Source organism: Myiozetetes cayanensis, unplaced genomic scaffold (genome assembly GCF_022539395.1).
Source record: "Myiozetetes cayanensis isolate MyiCay16 unplaced genomic scaffold, myiCay2020 scf666, whole genome shotgun sequence".
Classification (NCBI taxonomy): Eukaryota; Metazoa; Chordata; class Aves; order Passeriformes; family Tyrannidae; genus Myiozetetes; species Myiozetetes cayanensis.
In genome coordinates this window covers 3,643-24,638 of record NW_026087927.1, presented here as the reverse complement: position 1 = coordinate 24,638, position 20,996 = coordinate 3,643, and the positions used below count along the sequence as shown (strand labels likewise).

The following is a 20,996-nucleotide window of genomic DNA, read 5'->3' as shown; positions in this document are numbered from 1 at the left end:
GTAAAATGTAAAAAAATTTAGAAATTATAAAATATAAAAAATAAATCTATAGAATAATAAAGTAAAATGAAACGTTTTAGGAGGAAAAAGGAGAAAATTTAAGTTGTAAAATGAAAAAATGAAATTTAAAAATATGTGAGAAGGTAAAAAAATTAAACCTGGGAAATAAAATACGAAATGGAAAAATAGAAAACTGAAAATTAAATAGAAAACGGAAAAATAGGAAAAAGTAAAAATAGGAAAGAGAGAGTAAAGAAAATGAAATATAAAATGCAAGAAAATACAAATTTGAAAATATAATTATACAAAACAAAAAAATAAAAATATAAAATAAAATATAGAAGTGTAGAAACATTGAAAATAAAATATGAAATATAAAAAAAAAAATAAGAAAAAACCCCTGGAAATAAAAAATAAAATTAGGAAATAAAATATAAAATGTAAAAAATAAAATATAAAAATTGACAGGAAAATATGCAAATAAAAATATGGAAAAAGTAAATTAAAATAAATATTAAAATAGTTAATATTAAGTAGAAAAAGAAAAATATAAAAATAAAGTTGAAGTTATATTAAATATATACATTTATATATATTAAATATAAATGAATATTAAATATATAATATAAAAAGCGAAAAAATGGGGAAAATTAAAACAGAAAATAAAAAATAAAAATAGAAAATGTTCAAAAGAAAATATAAAAGTAGAATATAAGACATAAAAAATAAAATAGAAAATAGAAAACCAGAAAATACAACCTAAAAAATAGATAATAATTGAAAACAGAGTAGTAAATGTAAGGTATAAAAATGGGAATAAAACAGAAAATTCAGAATAAAAATAGAAAATGAAAAGTGGAATGGAAAAAGGAAATGTGAAATTAGAATATAAAATATGAAAGGCAAAAATATACAGAAAATAACAAATAGAAGATAAAATATCTAAAATTCATAAAATAGAAAATAGGAAATATAAAACGTGAAAAAACATCTGAAAATTCGCATAAAAATGTGAAAAAAAATCAGATTAAAATAATAAAATAAATTAGAGCCACATGTAAAGCCCTCAAACCTAAAATAGGGAAAATAAATACGAATAATTATGAATAAAATACACAAATGATTATAAATAAATACAAATAATTAATAAAAGAAATATAAATAAATGAAATATAAAATAATAAAATAAATTAGAGCCACCTGTAAAGCCCTCAAACCTAAAATAAGGAAAATAAATACAAATAATTATGAATAAAATGCACAAATAATTATAAATAAAAATACAAAGAAACACAAATAAATATAAAATGAGAATAATACGATAAATATTAAAATAATAAAATAAATTAGAACCACGTGTAAAGCCCCTCAATCCTAAAATAAGGAAAATAAATACAAATAATGATGAATAAAATGCACAAATAATTATAAATAAAAATAAATACAAATAAAAGAAATGTAAAATAAAGAAAACACAACAAATATAAAATAATAAAAAATAAATTAGAGCCACACGTAAAGCCCTCAAACCTAAAATAAGGAAAATAAATACAAATAATTATGAATAAAATACAGAAATAATTATAAATAAAAATACAAATAAAACAAATAAAAGAAATGTAAAATAAAGAAAACACAATAAATATTAAATAAAATAAAACACACAAAGCCTAAAAAACACCAAATAGTCCAAACCAAAACTGGTAAAAACCCGTAAAATAAGGAAAAAAATCCCAAATAAAATCCCAAAGATCCGCCGGGTTGGGGTTTTTATTTTTGGGTGGTTTTTTTCCCAATTTCCCGGAGTTTTTCCCCATTTTTCGCGGCCGTTGCCATGGAAACCACGGGGGGAGGGGGGGCCTTAAAGGGGCCGCGGCTGCGCCTTGGGGGATTTTGGGGGATTTGGGGGATTTGGGGGATTTGGGGAGAATTTTGGGGATTTGGAGGGATTTGGGGGATTTGGGGGATTTTGGGGGATTTGGGGGATTTGGGGGTCTGGAGAGATTTTGGGGGATCTGGAGGATTTGAGGGAATTTAGGGGGATTTGGGGGATTTGGGGGATTTTGGGGGTCTCGAGGATTTTGGGGGGGATTTGGGGGATCTGGAGGGATTTTAGGGGGATTTGGGGAGGATTTAGGGGATCTGGGGGATTTTGGGGGATTTGGGGGATTTGGGGGATCTGGAGGGATTTGGGGGAGTTGGGGGGATTTTGGGGATTTTTGGGGGTCTGAGGGATTTGGGGGGGAGTTGGGGGACTCTGAAGGGATTTTGGGGAATTTGGGGGATTTGGGGAGGATTTTGGGGGCTCTGAAGGATTTGGGGGCGATTTGGGGGGATTTGGGGGAGGATTTTGGGGGACCTGAAGGATTTGGGGGGATTTGGGGAGGATTTGGGGGATCTGGAGGGATTTGGGGGGGATTTGGGGGATTTTAGGGGCTTTGGGGGAGTTGGGGCTCTGAAGGATTTGGGGGAATTTGGGGGTCTCAGGGTGATTTTGGGGGATTTGGAGGCTCAGGATTTGGGGGTATTTGGGGGATTTGGGGAGGATTTGGGGGAATTTTGGGGGATTTGGGGGATTTGGGGGGGATTTGGGGGATTTGGGGGTCTTGGAGGATTTGGGGAATTTGGGGGATTTTAGGAGGATTTTGGGGAGGATTTTGGGGAATTTTGGAGGCTTTGGGGATTTGGGATTTTGGGGAATTTGGGGGATTTGGGGGTTGGGGGATTTGGGGGCTTTGGGGGATTTGAGGAGGATTTTGGGGGTCTTGGGGGAATTTGGGGGATTTTGGGGGAGATTTTGGGGGAGATTTTGGGGTCTTGGGGGGATTTTGGGGAGATTTTGGGGTCTAGGGGGATTTTTGGGGGAGATTTTGGGGATCTTAGGAGGGATCCTGGGGGGATTTTGGGGAGATTTTGGGGGTCCTGGGGGATTTTTTGGGGAGATTTTTGGGGTCTTAGGAGGGATCCTGGGGGGATTTTTGGGGAGATTTTGGGGTCCTGGGGGATTTTTGGGGGAGATTTTTGGGGTCTTGGGGGATTTTGGGGGAGATTTTGGGGGAGATTTTGGGGGAGATTTTGGGGATCTTGGGGGATTTTGGGGGAGATTTTGGGGGTCTTGGGGGATTTTGGGGGAGATTTTGGGGGTCTTGGGGGGATTTTGGGGGAGATTTTGGGGTCTTGGGGAGAATTTTGGGGAGATTTGGGGTCCTGGGGGATTTTTGGGGAGATTTTGGGGTCTTGGGGGATTTTGGGGAGATTTTGGGGTCTTGGGGGATTTTGGGGGAGATTTTGGGAGATTTTGGGGTCTTGGGGGATTTTTGGGGTGAGATTTTAGGGTCCTGGGGGGATTTTGGGGGTCCTGGGAGGGATTTGGGGGAGATTTTGGGGTCTTGGGGAGATTTTTGGGGGTACTGGGAGGGATTTTAGGAGATTTTTGGGGTCTTGTGCAGGATTTTGGGGTGAGATTTTGGGGGTCCTGGGGGGATTTTGGGGGTCTCTGGGGATTTTTGGGAGAGATTTTGGGGTCCGGGGGATTTTTGGGGAGATTTTGGGGTCTTGGGGGATTTTGGGGGAGATTTTGGGGGTCTTGGGGGAGATTTTTTGGGGAGATTTTGGGGTCTTGGGGGGATTTTTGGGGGAGATTTTGGGGATTTTGGGGGATTTTTGGGGAGATTTTGGGGTCTTGGGCGGGATTTTGGGGGAGATTTTGGGATTTTGGGGGATTTTTGGGGGAGATTTTAGGGGTCCTGTGGGGGATTTTGGGGATTTTGGGGATCTCTGGGGGAGGGATTTTGGCGCTCCTCCCGGGGCTGGGGGCTGGGTCTGCAATGAATGGGGGTGGTCGCAGCCCCCCCCTCAGGGGCGTTGATTGACGCCCCTCCCCTCTGGCGGTGGCGGGGGAGGGGCGGGCGGGCTGCTGGAGATGGAGCCTCGCCCTCTCCTCTGCCCTCCTCCTCCTCCTTCCTGCCACCGGCGGCTCCGGGGGCACCGAGCGGCCTGGGGTCGGGGTCCCGGAGCCATCGCAGCGACCTCGGGCCGGGAGGAGGGGAGGGGGGCAGATCGGAACGGGGGAGGGGGGCGGTGGGGGGGGGAGGTGTGAGGAGGGGGGGGGCTGAACCCCCGCCGCCCCCTCCCCGAGCGCGGAGCGGCCCCGGCGGCGCAAAATGGCCACGGCTCTGCACAAACCCCTCAAATGGTGAGTGGGGGGCGCCGGGGGGGGGCACGGGCAGGAGGGACCCCCGGGACCGGCAGGAGGGACCCCCGGTGCCGGCAGGGATGGACCCCCGGTACGGGCAGGGAGGGACCCCCGGTACGGGCAGGGAGGGACCCCCGGTATAGGCAGGGAGGGACCCCCGGTACAGGCAGGAGGGACCCCCGGTATAGGCAGGGATGGAGCTCCGGTACGGGCAGGGAGGGAGCTCCGGTATAGGCAGGGAGGGACCCCCGGTACCGGCAGGATGGAGCCCCGGTATAGGTAGGGAGGGACCCCCGGTACAGGCAGGGAGGGACCCCCGGTATAGGTAGGGAGGGAGCTCCGGTACCGGCAGGGATGGAGCCCGTGGGGATGGCGGGGATGAGGCCCCGGTACAGGCAGGGAGAGACCCCCGGTACAGGCAGGGAGAGACCCCCGGTATAGGTAGGGAGGGAGCTCCGGTATGGGCAGGGAGAGACCCCCGGTATAGGTAGGGAGGGAGCTCCGGTACAGGCAGGGAGGGACCTACCGGGAATGGAGCTCCCGGTACAGGCAGGGAGGGACCTACCGGGAATGGAGCTCCGGGACCGGCAGAATGGACCTCCGGTACTGGCGAGGATGGAGCTCCGGTACCAGAAAGGATGGAGTCCCCGGTACAGGCAGGGATGGAGCTCCCGGGGATGGAGCCCCGGTACCGGCAGGGAGGGACCCCGGGTACAGGCAGGGATGGAGCTCCGGTGCCGGCAGGGATGGAGCCCGTGGGGATGGCGGGGATGAGGCCCCGGTACAGACAGGGATGGAGCTCCGGTGCCGGCAGGGATGGAGCCCGTGGGGATGGCGGGGATGAGGCCCCGGTACAGACAGGGATGGAGCTCCGGTACCGGCAGGGAGGGACCTACTGGGGATGGAGAGCCGGTGCCGGCAGGGATGGAGCTCCCGGGGATGGAGCTCCCGGCCCCGGCAGGGAGGGACCTACCGGGAATGGAGCTCCGATACAGGCAGGGATGGAGCTCCAGTACAGGCAGGGAGGGACCTACCGGTGCCGGCAGGGATGGAGCCCGTGGGGATGGCGGGGATGAGGCCCCGGTACCGGCAGGGATGGAGCTCCGGTACAGGCAGGGAGGGACCTACCGGGAATGGAGCTCCCGGCACCGGCTGGGGTGGGGGAGGGGAGCTTACCTGGAGCGACCCCGCGGTGTGGGCAGGAAAGGCCCGGGGCCCTGTCCCGATGTCCGTCCCGGTGTCCGTCCCGGGCCCTGTCCTGGTTCTCATCCCTGTCCCCATCCCAGTTCCCGTCCTCTGTCCCGGTTCCCGTTCTCATCCCTGTCCCTGTCCCGGTTCCCGTCCTCTGTCCCTGTTCCCGTTCTCATCCTTGTACCGGTCGATGTTCCTGTCCCTGTCCCCGTCCCTGTCCCTGTTCCCTCTCCCTGTCCCCGTCCCTATCCCCATCCCTGTCCCCATCCCCGTCCCTGTCCCTATCCCTGTCCCCGTCCCGTTTCTCATCCCTCTCCCCGTCCCTGTCCCCGTCCCCGTTCCCGTCCCTGTCCCTGTTCCCTCTCCCGTTCCCGTCCCGTTTCTCATCCCTCTCCCGTTCCCGTCCCGGTCCCTGTCACCGTCCCTCTCCCCTGTCCCTGTCCCCTCTCCCGTCCCTGTCCCCTGTTCCCGTCCCTGTCCCTGTTCCTGTCCCTGTCCCTCTCCCCGTCCCCGTCCCTCTCCCCGTCCCTGTCCCTCTCCCCGTCCCCTGTCCTCTCCCCTGTCCCTGTCCCCTCTCCCTGTCCCCGTCCCTCTCCCTCGTCCCTGTCCCTCTCCCCTGTCCCCTGTCCCTCTCCCCGTCCCTCCTGTCCCCGTCCCTTTCCCTGCTCCTGTCCCTTTCCTGTTCCCGTCCCCGTTCCCGGTGCCGCCCCCTCTGTCGGTCCGGGCGGGGGCGGGAGGACCCACCGGCCGGCCAGACCCGCCTCACCCCGACTCCCCGCCCCGGAATCCCTGAGGGACTGACCCTGAAATCCCCGGGACCCCCGGGACCCCTGAGACCCCCGAGACCGGACCCCAACCCCCGGAGACCCCCCGGGACCCCCCGAGGTACTGACCCCAGACCCCCCGGACCCCCGAGCCTGACCTCAGACTCCCCCAGGACCCCCGAGGGGACCGACTCGAAACCCCGAGACCCCCTGAGACCCCTGAGGGGACCTGGACCCTGAAACCCCTCGGACCCCCCTGAGGGGACCGACCTCAGACCCCCGGGACCCCCTGAGACCCCGAGGGGACTGGACCCTGAAACCCCTGAGACCTCCCTGAGACCCCCCGAGGAGGCCTGGACCCCAGACCTCCCGAGACCCCCAGGGCAGATCTGGGAGGGTCGGGACAGATTTTGGAGGGTTCAGGAGGGGTCCCCATTTCTGGGGTCCCTCTGTGACCCCTCGGGGCTGTGGGGGGTCTGTGATGATGCCCCGGGGCAGGCTTTGGGGTTCCAGGTGGAGTCCTGGGGCCGGGAGCTGGATTTAGGGGGTCGGGGCGGATTTTAGGTGTCCGGGGCGGATCTGGGGGTTCCGGGGCAGATTTGGGGGTTCAGGAGGGGTCCCCATTCTGGGGAACCCCTCGGGGGCTGGGGGTTTGGGGGCTTGGGGGTTCCTGGGGGTACCCTGGACCGGGAGCAGATTTAGGGGGTCGGGGGTGGATTTTGGAGGGTCGGGGCAGATTTGAGGGGTTCAGGAGGGGTCCCTCATTTCTGGGGAACCCCTCGGGGTCTGTGATGATGCTCGGGGGGTTGGGGTCCCAGGTGGGTCCCGGGGCCGGGGCAGATTTGGGGGTCGGGGCGGATTTTGGGGTGTCCAGGGCAGATTTTGGGGGTTCAGGAGGGGTCCTCATTTCTGGGGAACCCCTCGGGGTCTGTGATGATGCTCGGGGGCTTGGGGTCCCAGGTGGGGTCCCGTGGGGCACTCCTGGGCCGGGGTGGATTTTGGGGTCGGGGCGGATTTGGGGGCTCGGGGCAGATCTGGGGGTTCCGGGGCAGGTTTTGGGGGATTCAGGAGGGGTCCCCATTTCTGGGGTCCCTCTGTGACCCCTCGGGGCTGGGGGTTCTGTGATGATGCCCCTGGGGTTTTGGGGTTCCTGGGGGTACCCTCGGCCGGGAGCGGATTTTGGGGTGTCCGGGGCGGATCTGGGGGTCCGGGCAGATGTGGGGGCGTCAGGAGGGGTCCCCATTTCGGGGGGAACCCCTCGGGCTCTGTGATGATGCCCCGGGGGTTTTGGGGGTTCCTGGGGGGTACCCTGGGCCGGGGCAGATTTGGGGGCTCGGGACGGATCTGGGGGGTTCCGGGGCAGTTTTGGGGGTTCAGGAGGGGTCCCCATTTCGGGGGGAACCCCTCGGGCTCTGTGATGATGCCCCGGGGGTTTTGGGGTTCCTGGGGGTACCCTGGGCCGGGAGCAGATTTGGGGGCTCGGGCGGATCTGGGGGGTTCCGGGGCAGTTTTTGGGGGTTCAGGAGGGGTCGTGCCCCCCTGCCCGCAGCCTGGGGGAGGAGTTTTACCGCGAGGCGCTGGAGCATTGCCGCAGCTACAACCAGCGCTTGTGCGCCGAGCGCTCCCTGCGCCTGCCCTTCCTGGACGCGCAGACCGGCGTGGCCCAGAGCAACTCCTACATCTGGATGGAGAGAGCCCACCGGCGTCCTGGTGAGACCCCTGACCCCTGACCCCCGGACTGACCCTGACCCCCACAGCACCCTGACCCCCCCATGGCACCCTGACCCCCCTGGACCAACCCTGACCCTGCCCCCAGCCCCCCAGAGCAACTCCTACATCTGGATGGAGAGAGCCCACCGACGGCCCGGTGAGACCCCTGACCCCCCTGACCCCCCCCGACCGACCCTGACCCCCCATGGCACCCTGACCCCCCACCTGACCCTGACCCCCCACACTGACCCTGACCCCCCGACCCCCTGACCCCACACTGACCCTGACTCCCCCCATGGCACCCTGATCTCCCACACTGACCCTGACCCCCAAACCGACCCTGACCCCCATGGCAACCTGACCCCCATGGCACCCTGACCCCCCCACACCCTGACCCTGACCCCCTGACTGACCCTGACCCCCCATGGCACCCTGACCCCCCCATGGCACCCTGACCCCCATGGCACCCTGACCCCCCACACTGACCCTGACCCCCCCCATGGCACCCTGACCCCCCTGACTGACCCTGACCCCCCATGGCACCTGACCCCCATGGCACTTGACCCCCATGGCACCTGACCCCCACACTGGCCTGACCCCCCAAACCGACCCTGAACCCCCATGGCACTCCTGACCCTCCTGACTCCCTGACCCCCGACTGACCCTGACCCCCATGGCACTCCTGACCTTCCCAGACTGACCCTGACCCCCCATGGCACCCCTGACCTCCCCATGGCACCCTGACCCCTGGGAGGGTTGGGGTCAGCTGGGGGTCAGGGTCATTTAGGGGGTCACTCTAGGGGTCAGATTGGGGGTCAGGGTCATTGGGGGGTCGGGGTCATTTTGAGGAGGTCAGGGTCATTTTGGGGGTCAGATCATTTTCGGGGTCAGGGTCATTTTGGGGGGCAGAGGTCATTTGGGGGTCAGGGTCATTTTTGGGGGGTCAGGGTCATTTGGGGGTCACTCTGGGGATCAGATTGGGGGTCAGGGTCATTTGAGGGGGTCAGGAGTCATTTTGGGGGGTCACTCGGGGTCAGATTGGGGGTCGGGGGGTCATTTTGGGGGTCTCTCTGGGGGATCTGCTGGGGGTCAGGGGGTCATTTTGGGGGAGTCAGAGGGGGTTGGGGTCAGTTGGGAGGGTCAAGGGGGGTCGGGATCAGTCTGGGAGGGTGTGGGGGTGTGTGGGTCAGTGGTGTGGGTCAGTTGTGTGGGTCAGTTGTGGGGTGTGTTGGTCAGTGGGGTGTGGGTCAGTGGGTGTGTGGGTCAGTGGGGTCAGTGACCCCTCTCTCCTCGTGTCCCCAGGGCTGTCCCCAGGCCAGCTGTGGGTCAGTGGGGTGTGTGGGTCAGTTAGAGGGATGTGTGGGTCAGTGAGGTCACTGACCCCTCTGTCCCCCCAGGGCTGTCCCCAGGCCAGCTGTGGGTCAGTGGGGTCAGTGAGCTGTTGGTCAGTGTTTTCGGTCACTGACCGTGCTGTCCCCCCAGGGCTGTCCCCAGGCCAGCTGTGGGTCAGTGAGCTGTGGGTCAGTGGGGTCAGTGGGCTGTGGGTCAGTGGGTTCAGGTCACTGACCCCTCTGTCCCTCCAGGGCTGTCCCCAGGCCAGCTGTGGGTCAGTGGGTCAGCTGTGGGGTGTGTGGGTCAGTTGTGGGGTGTGTGGGTCAGTGACCCCTCTGTCTCTGTCCCCAGGGCTGTCCCCAGGCCAGCTGTGGGTCAGTGGGTCAGTTGTGGGGTCACTGACCGTGGTGTCCCCCTGTCCCCAGGGCTGTCCCCAGGCCAGCTGTGGGTCAGTGGGTCAGTTGTGGGTCAGCTGTGTTGGTCAGTGACCCCTCTGTCTCCCCAGGGCTGTCCCCAGGCCAGCTGTGGGTCAGCTGTGGGGTGTGTGGGTCACTGACCCCTCTCTCCTCGTGTCCCCAGGGCTGTCCCCAGGCCAGCTGTACTCGTACCCCGCCCGCTGCTGGCGCAAGAAGCGGCGCCTCAACATCCTGGAGGCGCCCCGGCTGCGGCCCTGTGAGCGAGGGGGGAGGGGGGAGGGACCCCCGGGACCCCCCGGACCCCCTGACAGACCCCTCCCCTCTCCCCAGACCTGGACGCCCCCCTGCGCAAGGAGGGGGCCGTGCCCGAGGGGCCGGTGCTGGAGGCGCTGCTGAGCGCGGAGCCCCCGGAGCGGGACCGGGACCGGGACCGGGACAGGGATCGGGATCGGGAACGGGAACGGGAGCGGGACAGGAAGGGCGGGGACGGCAGAGACGACGAGACCGCGCTGGAGGGACCGGTGGGGCTGCCTGTGTGTCTGTGTGTCCATCTGTCCATCTGTGTGTCCATCCTCGTGTCCCCCCAACCCCCTCCCCAAATCCTCCGCCAAATCCACTCCCATAAAACCCCCAAAATGGAAAAGGAGGGTTCTGAACCCCCAACCCTCTCCCCCAAATCCTCCCCAAAAACCCCAAAAATGGAAAGGGGGTTCTGAACCCCCAACCCTCCTCCCCCAAATCCCCCCCAAAAACCCCAAAAATGGAAGTAGGGGGTTCTGAACCTCCCCAACCCTCCCCCAAATCCCCCCCAAAAACCCCAAAATATGGAAAAGGGGTTCTGGAACCCCCAACCCCTCCCCCAAATCCCCCCCAAAAACCCCCAAAATGGAAAAGGGGGTTCTGAACCCCCAACCCCCTCCCCCAAATCCCCCAAAAACCCCCAAAATGGAAAAGGGGGTTCTGATCCCCAAAAATGGAAAAGGGGGTCTGAACCCCCAAATCCCCCCAAAAACCCCAAAAATGGCAAAGGGGGTTCTGATCCCCCAAATCCCCCCAAAACCCCTAATAAATGGAAAAGGGGGTCTGAACCCCTCAAATCCCCAAATCCCCCAAAACCCCAAAAAATGGAAAGGAGGGGGGCCTCTCCTCCCCCAAAAATGGAAAGGGGGGTCTGACCGCCCCTCCCCCTCCAGAAGCCCCTCCCCGGAGTTCCCGCACGACCCCGACGCGGGGGAGGGGAGGAGCTGGACGAGCTGGACCCCCGGCGCAAGAACAAAGCCAAGGGCAGGGTGAGACCCCCGGCGGGGAGGGCACGTTAAGCCCCCGGGGTGGGGAGGGCGCAGTGAGACTCCCCGGGGTGGGGAGGGGCACCCTGGGACCCCTGGGATGGGGGAGGGGAGGGAGGGACACGTTAAGACCCCCCGGGGTGGGAGGGGCACGTTAAGACTCCCCGGGGGTGGGAGGGGCACGTTAAGACCCCCCGGGGTGGGGGAGGGGCACGCTGGGATCCCCCGGGGTGGGGGAGGGGCCGGACTGACCGAGGCCGCCCCTCCCCCTCCCCCCAGGCGCTGGGGCTGGTGATGAAGAGGAGGGTGGAGTCGGTGCTGGAGGAGCGGGACAAGCCCTACGTGTGTGACAGTGAGTGAGGGGCACATGGACCCCAAACAACCCCAAAAACACCTGAAACGACCCCAAAATTAACCTGAAATTACCCCAAAATAACCCTGAAACAACCCCGAAAACAGCCCTGAAATAACCCCAAAATTAACCTGAAATGACCCCAAAATTAACCTGAAATTACCCCAAAATAACCCTGAAACAACCCTGAAATAACCCCAAAATTAAACTGAAATGACCCCAAAATTAACCTGAAATTACCCCAAAATAACCCATAAAATTACTCCAAAATAACCCTCAAAACAGCCCCGAAATAACCCCCAAAATTACCCCAAAACAACCCCAAAATAACCCATAAAATTACCCCGAAACAACCCCAAAACAGGCCCAAAATAACCCCAAAACAGCCCAGAAATAACCCCAAAACAACCCCCAAATAACCCTGAAATAATCCCGAAATAGCCCCAAAATAACCCCAAAATTACCCCGAAAGAGCCCTGAAGTTACCTCGAAATAACCCCAAAATTACCCCAAAATAACCCCAAAATAACCCATAAAATACCCTGAAACAACCCCAAAACAACCCCAAAATAACCCCAAAATTACCCTGAAACAACCCCGAAACAGCCCTGAAATAACCCCAAAATTACCCCAAAATAACCCCAAAATTACCCCATAATAACCCTGAAATAACCCCGAAACAACCCCGAAATAACCCCCAAAACAGCCCCAAAACAGCCCTGAAACTACCTCGAAATAAGCCCGAAACAGCCCTGAAATAACCCCAAATAACCCCCAAATAACCCCAAAATAACCCCAAAACAGCCCTGAAATTACCTCGAAATAACCCCAAAATTACCCCAAAATAACCCATAAAATTACCCTGAAACAATCCTGAAATAACCCCAAAATACCCCAAAACCACCCCAAAACAGCCCCAAAACAACCCCCAAAACAGCCCTAAAATAACTCGTAAAATTACCCCAAAATAACCCTGAAACAACCCCCAAATAACCCCAAAATAACCCCAAAATTATCCCAAAATAACCCCCAAACAACACCGAAATTACCCCAAAATAACCCCAAAATAACCCTGAAATAACCCCAAAATAACCCCGAAATAACCCCAAAATTACCCCAAAACCACCTCTAAACAGCCCCAAAATAACCCCAAAACAACCCCAAAATAACCCTGAAATAACCCCCAAAACAGCCCCGAAATAACCCCGAAATAATCCCAAAACAACCCCCAAAACAAGCCCAAAATAACCCCAAAATAATCCCAAAACAACTCCCAAATAACCCCAAAATAACCCCCAAAACAGGCCCGAAATAACCCCAAAATTACCCCAAAATCACCCTTAAACAACCCCAAAATAACCCCAAAATAACCCTGAAATAACCCCTAAATAAGACCAAAAGAACCCCAAAACAACCCCAAGCCTCTTCCAACCCCCTAAAACCCCCAAGACCCCCAAAACAAGCCCAAAAATCCAACCTTCCCACCCCTGATTCTGGGGCTGAGCTGAGGGGCCGAATGACCCTCTGAACCACCCTGACCCCCCAAAATCCCCCCCAAATCCCCTAAAATCCCCCCAACCCCAACCCCCAAACCCCCCAAATCCTCCCCAAACCATCCCCAAATCCCCTCAAATCCCCCAAAATCCCCCCAAACCCTCCCCAAATCCCCCCAACCCCCCCAAACCCTCCCCAAATCCCCCAAATCCCCCCCAAAATCCCCCCCAAATCCTCCCCAAATCCCCCCAAATCCCCCCAAATCCCCCCAAACCTCCCCAAAACCCCCAAACCCCCCCAAACCCCCTCAAAACTCCCCAAATCCCCCTAAATCCCCCAAACCCCTCCAAATCCCCCCAAATCCCCCCAAACCCCCCAAACTCCCAATCCCCAAATCCCCCCAAATCCCCCCAAACCCCTAAATCCCCCCCAAACCCTCCTCAAATTCCCCTAAACTCCCCCAAATCCCCCAATCCCCCCCAAAATCCCCCCAAACTCCCCAAAACCCCCCAAACTCCCCAAAATCCCCCCAAACCCCCCCAAATCCTCCCCAACCTCCCCCAAATCCTCCCAAATCCCCCAAATCCCCCCCCAAATCCCCTAAACCCCCCAAATCCCCCCAAACCCCCCAAATCCCCCCCAAATCCCCCCAAAATCCCCAAATCCCCCAAACCCTCCCAAATCCCCCTAAATCCCCCAAATCCTCCCAAACCCCCCCAAAATCCCCTAAATCCTCCCAAAATCCCCCCAAAACTCCCCTAAACCCCCCTAAATCCCCCCAAATCCCTCCAAACCATCCCCCAAACCCCCCAAAATCCCCCCAAATCCCCCAAATCCCCCCCAAACCCCCCAAACCCCCCAAATCTCCCCAAACCCCCAAATCCCCCCAAACCCTCCTCAACCCTCCAAACCCTCCAAAATCCCCCCCCAAATTCCCCCAAACCCCCCAAATCCCCCTCAAAATCCCCCCAAACGCCCTCAAACCCCAGAACCTCCCCAAATCCTCCCCAAACCCCAAAATCCACCCTCCCAATCCTATTTTGGGGCTGCTGAGGCGTCAAACCCCTGAAACTCCACCCCCTGAGCCCCCAAACCCCCCAGTCTGTGGGAAGCGCCACAAGAACCACCTGGGCAACCCCAAACCCTCCCAAATCCCAAAAATCCACCCTCCCCCCTAAATCACCCCAAACCTCCCAAACCTCCAAAATCCCCCAACCTCCCCCCAAACCCCTCAAACCCCCCCAAATCCTCTCAAATTCCCCAAACCCTCCCCAAATCCCCCAAACCCCCTTCAAACCCTCCCAAACCCCCCCAACCCCCAAAATCCACCCTCCCCACCCCTTATTTTGGGGCTGGGGCTGGAGGGTCGAACCCCGAAATGACCCCCTGACCCCCCTGACCCCCAAACCCCCAAACCCCCCCAGTCTGCGGGAAGCGCTACAAGAACCGGCCTGGGCTGAGCTATCACTACACCCACACCCACCTCAAAATCCCCCAAATCCCCAATCCCCAAAATACCCCCTGACTCCCAAACCCTCTAAATCTCCCAAATCCTCTCAAATCCCCTAAAATCCCTCCTGACTCCCCCAGTCTGCGGGAAGCGCTACAAGAACCGGCCTGGGCTGAGCTATCACTACACCCACACCCACCTGGCTGACGAGGAGGGCGAGGAGCCCGGGGCTAGTGGACCCCCACCGGCGGGGCCAGCACCGGCGTGAGGGGCTCGGGGGCCCTGACACATTTGGGGGGTTAGGGGTTTGGGGGTCCCTGACCCTTTGGGGGGTTGAGGGGGTTTGTGGGGTCCCTGACCCATTTGGGGAGGGGCTGGGGGTCCCTGTCTTATCTGGGGGTCCTTGTCCAATTTAGGGGTCCCTGCCCCATTTGGGGGTATTTGGGGTCCCTGCCCCATTTGGGGGTATTTGGGGGTTTGGGGGTCCCTGCCCTCATTTTGGGGGTCCTAGAGTGGTTTTGAGGGGGGTCCCTGCCCCATTTGGGGGTTGGGGGTCCCTGCCCCATTGGGGGTTGGGGGCTTGGAGGTCCCTGTCCTATTTGGGGGTATTTGGGGGCTGGGGGTCCCTGTCCCATTTGGGGGTTGGGGCGCCCCTGCCCCATTTGGGGGTCCCTGACCCATTTGGGGGTCCCTGACCCATTGGGGGTTGGGGAGTTGGGGGTATTTGGGGGTTGGGGGTCCTGCCTCATTTTGGGGGCTTGGGGGTCCCTGCCTCATTTGGGGGTTTGGGGCTGGGGGTCCCTGTCCTGTTTGGGGGTCCCTGCCCCATTTTGGGGGTTTTGGGGGTTGGGGGTCCCTGTCCTGTTTGGGGGTCCCTGACACATTTGGGGGTTGGGAGTCCCTGCCCCATTTGGGGGTGTCTGGGGGTTTGGGGGTCCCTGCCCCATTTGGGGGGCTGGGGAGTCCCTGTCCTATTTGGGGGGTTGGGGATCCCTGCCCCATTTGGGGGTATTTTGGGGGTATTTTGGGGTTAGGCAGGGGGCTTCACCCTCTTTTTTTTTCCTCCTCCCCAGAGTTTTACAAAGAGTTCAACTGGACCCCCGAAAACCAGCGCAGGAACTCAGGTAACCCCCACCCCAAACACCCCAAAAATACCCCAAAATACCCCAAAACCACCCCAAAATACCCCCAAAATACCCCCAAAACACCCAAAACCACCCCAAAATACCCCAAAACCACCCAAAACCACCCCAAAAACACCCAAACTCACCCCAAAATACCCCCAAAACACCCAAAACCACCCCAAAAACACCCAAACCACCCCAAAATACCCCAAAACCACCCCAAAATACCCCCAGAACACCCAAAACCACCCCAAAACCACCCAAACTCACCCAAAAATACCCCCAAAACACCCCAAACCACCCCAAAAATACCCCGAAAACACCCAAAATACCCCCAAACCACCCAAAACAACCCCAAAAACACCCAAACCACCCCAAAATACCCCCAAACCACCCAAAACAACCCCAAAAACCCCCAAACCACCCAAAACAACCCCAAAACACCCAAACCACCCCAAAATACCCCCAAATCACCCCAAAAACACCCAAACTCACCCAAAATACCCCCAGAACACCCAAAACCACCCCAGAACCACCCAAACTCACCCCAAAATACCCCCAAAACACCCAAAACAACCCCAAAACCACCCAAACTCCCCCAAAATACCCCCAGAACACCCAAAACCACCCCAAAATACCCCCAAACCACCGAAAAATACCCCCAAAACTCCCAAAACAACCCCAAAATACCCCCAAACCACCCAAAACAACCCCAAAAACACCCAAACCACCCCAAAATACCCCCAAACCACCCAAAACCACCCCAAAACACCCAAACCACCCCAAAATACCCCCAAAACACCCAAAAACACCCCAAAAACACCCAAACTCACCCAAAAATACCCCCAAAACACCCAAACCACCCCTGAATACTCAAAACCACCCCAAAATAACCCCAAAACCATCCCTGAATACCCAAAACCACCCCAAAAAAAACCCAACCCCCCCCCAACCACCCCTGAATACCTAAAACAACCCCAAAACACCCCCTGAATACCCAAAACAACCTCAAAACAACCCCAAAACAACCCCAAAACCACCCCAAAAGCACCCCAAAACAACCCCTGACACCCCCCCAAAAAAAACCCCACAAAACACCCCCTGACACCCCAAACCCAGGGTTTATTTGGGGGAGTTATTGGGGATTTTGGGGGGTTTATTTTGGGGGGGGTTAATTATTTGTTTTTGGTTTTTTTTTTGTGGGGTTTCTGGGGTGTCCCTACATTTTTAGGGGGTGTCCCTACATTTTTAGGGGGTGTCCCCTGCACATTTTTGGGGGTGTCCCCTACATTTTTTGGGGGGTGTCCCTTTATTTTTGGGGGGTGTCCCTTCATTTTGGGGGGTGTCCCCTGCATTTTTAGGGGGGGTGTCCCCTACATTTTTGGGGGATGTCCCCTGCACATTTTTAGGGGGTGTCCCTACACTTTTTGGGGGTGTCCCCTTCATTTCTGGGGGGTGTCCCCTACATTTTTTGGGGGTGTCCCTACATTTTTTTGGGGGGATGCCCCCTACACATTTTTAGGGAGTGTCCCTGCACATTTTGGGGGGGTGTCCCTTACACTTTTGGGGGGTGTCCCCTGCATTTTTAGGGGGTGTCCCCTGTACATTTTGGGGGGGTGTCCCCTTTATTTTTGGGAGGTGTCCCCTGCACATTTTGGGGAGGGGTGTCCCTCCATTTTTGGGGGGTGTCCCCTGCACATTTTGGGGGGTATTCCCTCCATTTTTGGGGGGGTGTCCCTTCATTTTTGGGGGTATTCCCTTCATTTTTGGGGGGTGTCCCTGCATTTTTGATGGTGTCCCCTGTACATTTTTAGGGGGTGTCCCCAGCACATTTTTCGGTGGTGTCCCCTTCATTTTTAGGGGATGTCCCCTGTACATTTTTAGGAGGGTGTCCCTACATTTTTGGGGGGTGTCTCCTACACTTTTGGGGTGTCCCCTACATCTTTTAGGGGGTGTCCCCTACATTTTTGGGGGGGTGTCCCCTATATTTTTTGGGGGGTGTCCCCTACATTTTTAGGGGGTGTCCCTACATTTTTGGGGGGTGTCCCTGCACTTTGGGGTGCCTCTTCCTTGGGGGTGTCCCTAACACTTGGGTGCCTCCAGCCTGCCCTGCCTCTGGGCCGCCCCCGAGGGTCCCTGCGACTTCTGCGCGGGGGACAAAACACCACGGGGCCGAAGAGCTGCTGAGCTGCGCTGACTGCGGGAGGGCAGGTGGGTTTGGGGGTTTGGGGGTTTGGGGCGTTTGGGGACATCTGGGGGGTCACAGGAGCTGCTGAGCTGCGCTGACTGCGGGAGAGCAGGTGGGTTTGGGGGGGTTTGGGGGGGTTTGGGGGGGTCACAGGAGCTGCTGAGCTGCGCTGACTGCGGGAGGGCAGGTGGGTTTGGGGACATTTGGGGGGTTTGGGGACATTTGGGGACATTTGGGGGTCACAGGAGCTGCTGAGCTGCGCTGACTGCGGGAGGGCAGGTATGGGGGTTTGGGGACATTTGGGGGCATTTGGGGACACTTTGGGGACATTTGGGGGGTCACAGGAGCTGCTGAGCTGCGCTGACTGCGGGAGGGCAGGTGGGGACACCTTGGGGACATTTGGGGACATTTGGGGACATTTGGGGGGGTCACAGGGACACGGGGAGGTCACAGGGACATTTGTTTGGGGTCCCTCTCTGTGTTTGGGGTCCCTGTCCATGTTTGGGGTCTCTGTGTTTGGGGTTCCTGCCCGTGTTTGGGGTCCCTATTGATGTCCGTGTGTCCCTGTGTGTCTGTGTGTCCTTGTCCATGTCCCCCTGTCCCTGTCCGTGTGTCCCTGTGTGTCCCTGTTTGTCCCTGTCCCCCTGTCCCTGTCCGTGTCCCCCTGTCCCTGTGTCCCTGTTGGTGTCCCTGTCCCTGTCCGTGTGTCCCCTGTGTGTCCATCTGTCCCTGTGTGTCCCTGTTGGTGTCCTTGTCCCCCTGTCGGTGCCCGTGTGTCCCTGTGTCCCCCTGTCCCTGTTGATGTCCCTGTCCCTGTCCGTGTGTCCCTGTGTGTCCCTGTCCCTGTTGGTGTCCCTGTTCCCCTGTTGGCGTCCGTGTGTCCCTGTGTGTGTCCCTGTCCCTTTGTCCCTGTGTGTCCCTGTCCCTGTCCGTGTGTCCCTGTGTGTCCATCTGTCCCTGTTGGTGTCCCTGTTGGTGTCCATGTCCCCCTGTCCCTGTGTCCATGTGTCCCTGTGTGTCCATGTCCGTGTGTCCCTGTCCCCCTGTCGGTGTCTGTGTGTCCCTGTTGGTGTCCCTGTCCCTGTCCGTGTGTCCCTGTCCATGTTGGTGTCCCTGTGTGTCCGTGTCCCTGTTCCCCCGTCCCTGTCCGTGTGTCCCTGTTTGTCTGTGTGTCCTTGTCCCTGTTGGTGTCCATGTCCCCCTGTCTGTGTGTCCGTGTGTCCCTGTCCATGTTCCCCTGTCCCTGTTGGTGTCCGTGTGTCCCTGTTGGTGTCCCTGTGTGTCCCTGTCCCTGTCCCCCTGTCCCTGTCGGTGTCCCTGTCGGTGTCCGTGTCCCTGTTCCCCCGTCCCTGTCCGTGTGTCCCTGTTTGTCTGTGTGTCCCTGTCCCTGTCGGTGTCCCTGTCCCCCTGTCCCTGTCGGTGTCCCTGTCCCTGTTGGTGTCCCTGTGTGTGTCCGTGTGTCCGTCTGACCCCTCCCCCGCAGGGCACCCGTCGTGCCTGCAGTTCACTCTGGCCATGGCGGCGGCGGCGCGGACGTACCGGTGGCAGTGCATCGAGTGCAAGTCCTGCAGCCTCTGTGGGACTGCTGAGAACGATGTGAGACCCTAAATACAACCCTGACACCCCTGACACCCACCCCATCCCCCACAAAACCACCCCAAACCCACCCCATCCCCCAACCCCACCCCAAACCCCACCCCATCCCCCTGTACCGCTGGCAGTGCATCGAGTGCAAGTCCTGCAGCCTCTGTGGCACCGCTGAGAACGATGTGAGACCCCAAATACATCCTAAATACATCCATCAGCACCCCTGAACCCCCAAACCCCCCCCAGACCCATCCCATCCCCCCATCCCAATCCCATCCCCCCGTACCGCTGGCAGTGCATCGAGTGCAAGTCCTGCAGCCTCTGTGGCACTGCTGAGAACGATGTGAGACCCCAAATACACCCCCCTAAACCCCCCTGAACCCCCAACCCCACCCCATCCCCCCAAACCCACCCCCAAACCACCCCTGACCCCCAAACCACCCTGACCCCCAAACCACCCCAAATCCCCCCACACCCTTCCAAACACCCCCAAACCACCCTCCCCCAAACCACCCTGACCCCCAAACCCCCCCAAACCACCCTGACCCCCAAAACCACCTTGACCCCCAAACCCACCCCCAAACCATCCTGACCCCCCAAACCACCCTGACTCTCCAAACCACCCTGACCCCTAAACCCCCTAAACCACCTCTGACCCCCAAACCACCCTGACCCCAAAACCACCCTGAGCCCCAAACTCCCCCTGACCTCCAAACCTCCCCCCACCAAATCCCCCAAAGCCCCCCCAGCTTTGGAACAGCCTTGAGCCCCCCAAACCCCCCGGCCCCTCAAGCCCCCCCAAAGCCCCTGGCACCCCAAACCCCCAAAGCCTCAGGAGAGCCCCCAAACCCCTCAGGGCCTCCCAAAGCCCCCCAGCACCCCAAAGTCCTCAGGGCCCCTCCAAACCCCTGTGAGAGTCCCCTCAAGCTTCCCAAACCCCTCAACTCCCTCAAACCCCTAAAGCCCCCCAAACCCTCCTCAGGCTCCCCCAAACCCCTCCAAAGCCCCCAAGACTCCAGGAGAGCCCTCCAAAGCCCCCAAAGCCTCTAACCTCCGCAAACCCCCACAAGGCCACTCCCAAAGCCCCAAAAAGCCCCAAAGCCCTCAGAGAGCCCCTCAAAGCCTCCTCACGCCTCAAACCCCCCCAAGCCCCTGTGAGAGCCCCCTCAAACCCCCCAGGGCCCCCCAAAGCCCCTCAAAGCCCTGTGAGAGCCCTCTCAAGCCCCTCAAACCCTCAAATCCCCCAACTCCCCCAAAGCCCTGTGAGAGCCCCCCCAGCCTCTAAACCCCCAAGTCCCCCAGGGCCCCTCAAAGCCCCCCAAAGCCCTCAGGAGAGCTCCCCAAAGACCCCAGGGCCTCCCAAATCCTCCCAGGGCTCCTTCCCAACCCCTCAACCTCCCCCCCAAATCCCCCAGAGCCCCCCCAAATCCCCCCCAAAGCCCCTCAAAGCCCCCTGCTGTGCCTCCCCAGGACCCACTCCAAACCCCTCAGGGCCCCCAAAGCCCCCCCAGAGCCCTCAAGCCCCCCAAAGCCCTCAGAGAGACCCCCAAAGCCCTCAGGGCCCCCAAAGCCCTCAGAGAGCCCCCCCGTTGTGCCCCCCAGGAGCAGCTGCTGTTCTGTGACGACTGTGACCGGGGTACCACATGTATGACCTGAGCCCCCCATGGCTGAGCCCCCGAAGGTGCCCGGGGACTGGGGAACTGGGGCATTTGGGGGATTTGGGGGATTTGGGGATCCCAGAGGGGATTTGGGCATTTGGGGGATTTGGGGGATTTGAAGGATTTGGGGGATTTGGGGATTTGAGGGGATTTGGGGGAGACTTGGGGATTTGAGGGATTTGTGGGGATTTGAGGATTTGGGGGGATTTGGGGGCTGGGAGGGATTTGGGGATCCCAGGGGAATTTGGG

General features: G+C 57.0%; 1 protein-coding gene across 1 annotated transcript; it reads left to right on the top strand.

Moving 5' to 3' along the window:
* Positions 1–4,082: 4,082 nt before the first annotated feature.
* LOC126651552 (zinc finger protein neuro-d4-like) lies at positions 4,083–20,770 on the top strand (the record flags this gene model as incomplete). The annotated part of the gene is given in 15 exon segments (XM_050337487.1): positions 4,083–4,195; positions 7,700–7,860; positions 9,772–9,864; positions 9,939–10,149; positions 10,802–10,841; positions 10,844–10,897; positions 11,174–11,246; positions 14,331–14,434; positions 14,436–14,454; positions 15,264–15,403; positions 17,129–17,186; positions 17,418–17,525; positions 18,986–19,098; positions 20,692–20,719; positions 20,722–20,770. Coding segments are annotated over 15 exon segments (1,283 nt in total), but the record flags the coding sequence as incomplete, so codon positions are not given.
* Between the last annotated feature and the right edge of the window lie 226 nt (positions 20,771–20,996).